This window comes from Sinocyclocheilus rhinocerous, unplaced genomic scaffold, assembly GCF_001515625.1.
Source record: "Sinocyclocheilus rhinocerous isolate Xijiao unplaced genomic scaffold, SAMN03320098_v1.1 scaffold857, whole genome shotgun sequence".
Classification (NCBI taxonomy): domain Eukaryota; kingdom Metazoa; phylum Chordata; class Actinopteri; order Cypriniformes; family Cyprinidae; genus Sinocyclocheilus; species Sinocyclocheilus rhinocerous.
The window spans coordinates 113,660-115,790 of NW_015632715.1; the positions used below are offsets into that span (position 1 = coordinate 113,660).

The window sequence follows — 2,131 nt, forward strand, 5'->3', positions numbered from 1 at the left end:
TGTCATTTTCATATATGTATATATGGTATATAATATATATATATATATATATTATATACCTGGAGCGACCATGTTTCTCTTGTCCTCTTTGAAACCCCGAAGGGTGTTGATTCCAGTCTGCAGTCTACCTCCCATCATGCCCAATTTGACTGGGCAGTATCCTGGATCTAACATGGAAACATGATGAACTGTACACATGTACTGTACAACATTTGCTTGTTTTCTTGAACTCCCATTGTCACAAACCTCCAGCGCTCAAGTCAGCGGGGTTCAGAATGCCCAGAGTAGTTGAACCATCAGACTTCCTTCTCTCAAACTCCAGCTGCTCATAAAAAAACAAGCCCAAAGAAAAGTGACCCTTCATCAACTGTTATCTGACATCCTCAGAGAATGATCTCACATTTGAGGGATGTACAATAACACGATTCATCCTATCTGGTCTTATACGCTTACCTCACACTGCAGGCTTCTGTTTGAGAGTTTCCCTCCAGACTCCTCAACGATCTTCTTGATCTCCTCCAGGTCCTTCTCTGCTTGGCTCTTCTGAGCATCATCCTTACTGTCCCTGCTACACAAACATTGATGCAATTCTGGATAATATATTCGTGTCATCAGTACGACCCCCTTCAAAGTGAATAAATCCCCCACACATGAGCCACATCATTCCTGAAATGAATTCCAGGCCCAATAAACTCTGAAGTCAGAGCAGTGATTGGATAAATGATGAATAATGTGATAACAGATCAATGTTTGGTCCTTATGGGCCTGTTCTCAAGCCGCTACCTGACCCAGTGGAGTAGTGTGCAGGACGATGATTCATCTTCCCTGAAAAGCTACAAAGTGTGTGAGTTTAAAGAGTGTGTAGCTCGTGCGCTACAGATGGCCTACAAGTCACAACATATTTAAGCATTCCAAGACTCTTGGTCACTGCAGCAGCCAAGCCGATTTACGTAGGCAAGCAACAAAAACAGAGTAAAATAGAGAAAGCCAATGAACACCCCGGCAACATCCTGGAATGTCTCACTGGCTTGAGTACAGCAGCAGAAGCCCTGAATGCACTTACAAAGCTATTGTGAATTGCGGCGCAGTTAGAAAACACACAACAAATGGTGAAAGGAAGCATTTGATTATTAATTTGAATAATTTTACTGACTGTATCACTCATTTATGTACAGTCACACTCCTTTTTCCAGGCAGACATGATAAATAATGACTGGAATCAATTCTCTTTAATGGCGGCCAATTAATATCCATGATCAGGGTTTGAAATGAGCTTTCTTTTTATTTTTAAAAGAATCTTCTATTTTTCACCACGGCAGCATTTAATTGATTAAAAATACAGTTAAAACTGTAATATCGTGAATTGTTATAACTTTTCCCAGCCAATCACATGCCTTGAAACTGTGATTCACTTCTGGTGAGAGTTAATGCGATTCACTACCAAAGATTAAAATATTGAACAATATGAAGAATTTAAACACATTTACAAGATGAAACAATCTATCCATGAAAGAGGAAAACTTAAAAGAAAATATCTTGCCTTATAAGTGCAAGTAATAGTTGTAAAGTTAGTTTATAGAGTTGATAATATTTATAGGTATAAAAATCTAAGCTCATATGTAGTCATGTTTAAAGCTATTGATTCTAAAACTTATTTATATTGCATATTATCTATATGTTTATATTAATTTAAAATAAAAGCTTAATAATTACTATAAAACTAAGCTAGCTTGTGTAATGGATTAAGGGTATAATAATTATAAAAAATTATCATCTCTAAATTCAGACAATTTTATCTTTAAAAATGTTTAACCATGTAGCGTCCTTTAATTTGGAGTAAGAGAAACTGGGGGAGTGGCTTTATTGCATCAGAGATGTGTCACTTTGCTTGAAGCTGATTGGTCAAATTTCGGTTTGAGATCTCTAACCCAGAACATAACCTACCCCAGAGCAGGTTAGCTGTGGAGTGTAAGTTACTAAGGCAATGAATGCCCCTAAAAGCCAAGCCACTTTCATGGTACCTAAAACCCAGGATTGGTGCAAACTAAACTGAAACTTACCTGGCTAGCCAGCTAAACCGTCTTCATGGTACAGGCCACAGGTTTGTATTGTTGATCTTCAAGAGTTGAAA

General features: G+C 37.7%; 1 protein-coding gene across 3 annotated transcripts in view; it reads right to left on the minus strand.

The window, feature by feature from the left end:
- LOC107742768 (bromodomain-containing protein 7-like) overlaps nucleotides 1-2,131 on the minus strand; it is a 13,436-nt gene that overhangs the window by 4,866 nt on the left and 6,439 nt on the right. Inside the window, exons 8-10 of one of the 3 annotated variants that reach the window (XM_016555804.1) lie at nucleotides 454-565; nucleotides 247-322; nucleotides 60-167 (exon numbers count right to left, since the gene is read on the minus strand). The exons of 1 other annotated variant lie outside the window; for it this stretch is intronic. In XM_016555804.1, coding sequence (XP_016411290.1) covers nucleotides 60-167; nucleotides 247-322; nucleotides 454-565 — 296 coding nt within the window. Of the gene's footprint in view, nucleotides 1-59; nucleotides 168-246; nucleotides 323-453; nucleotides 569-2,131 lie in introns of all 3 variants that reach the window. One more of the 3 variants, XM_016555803.1, reaches the window with a different exon arrangement.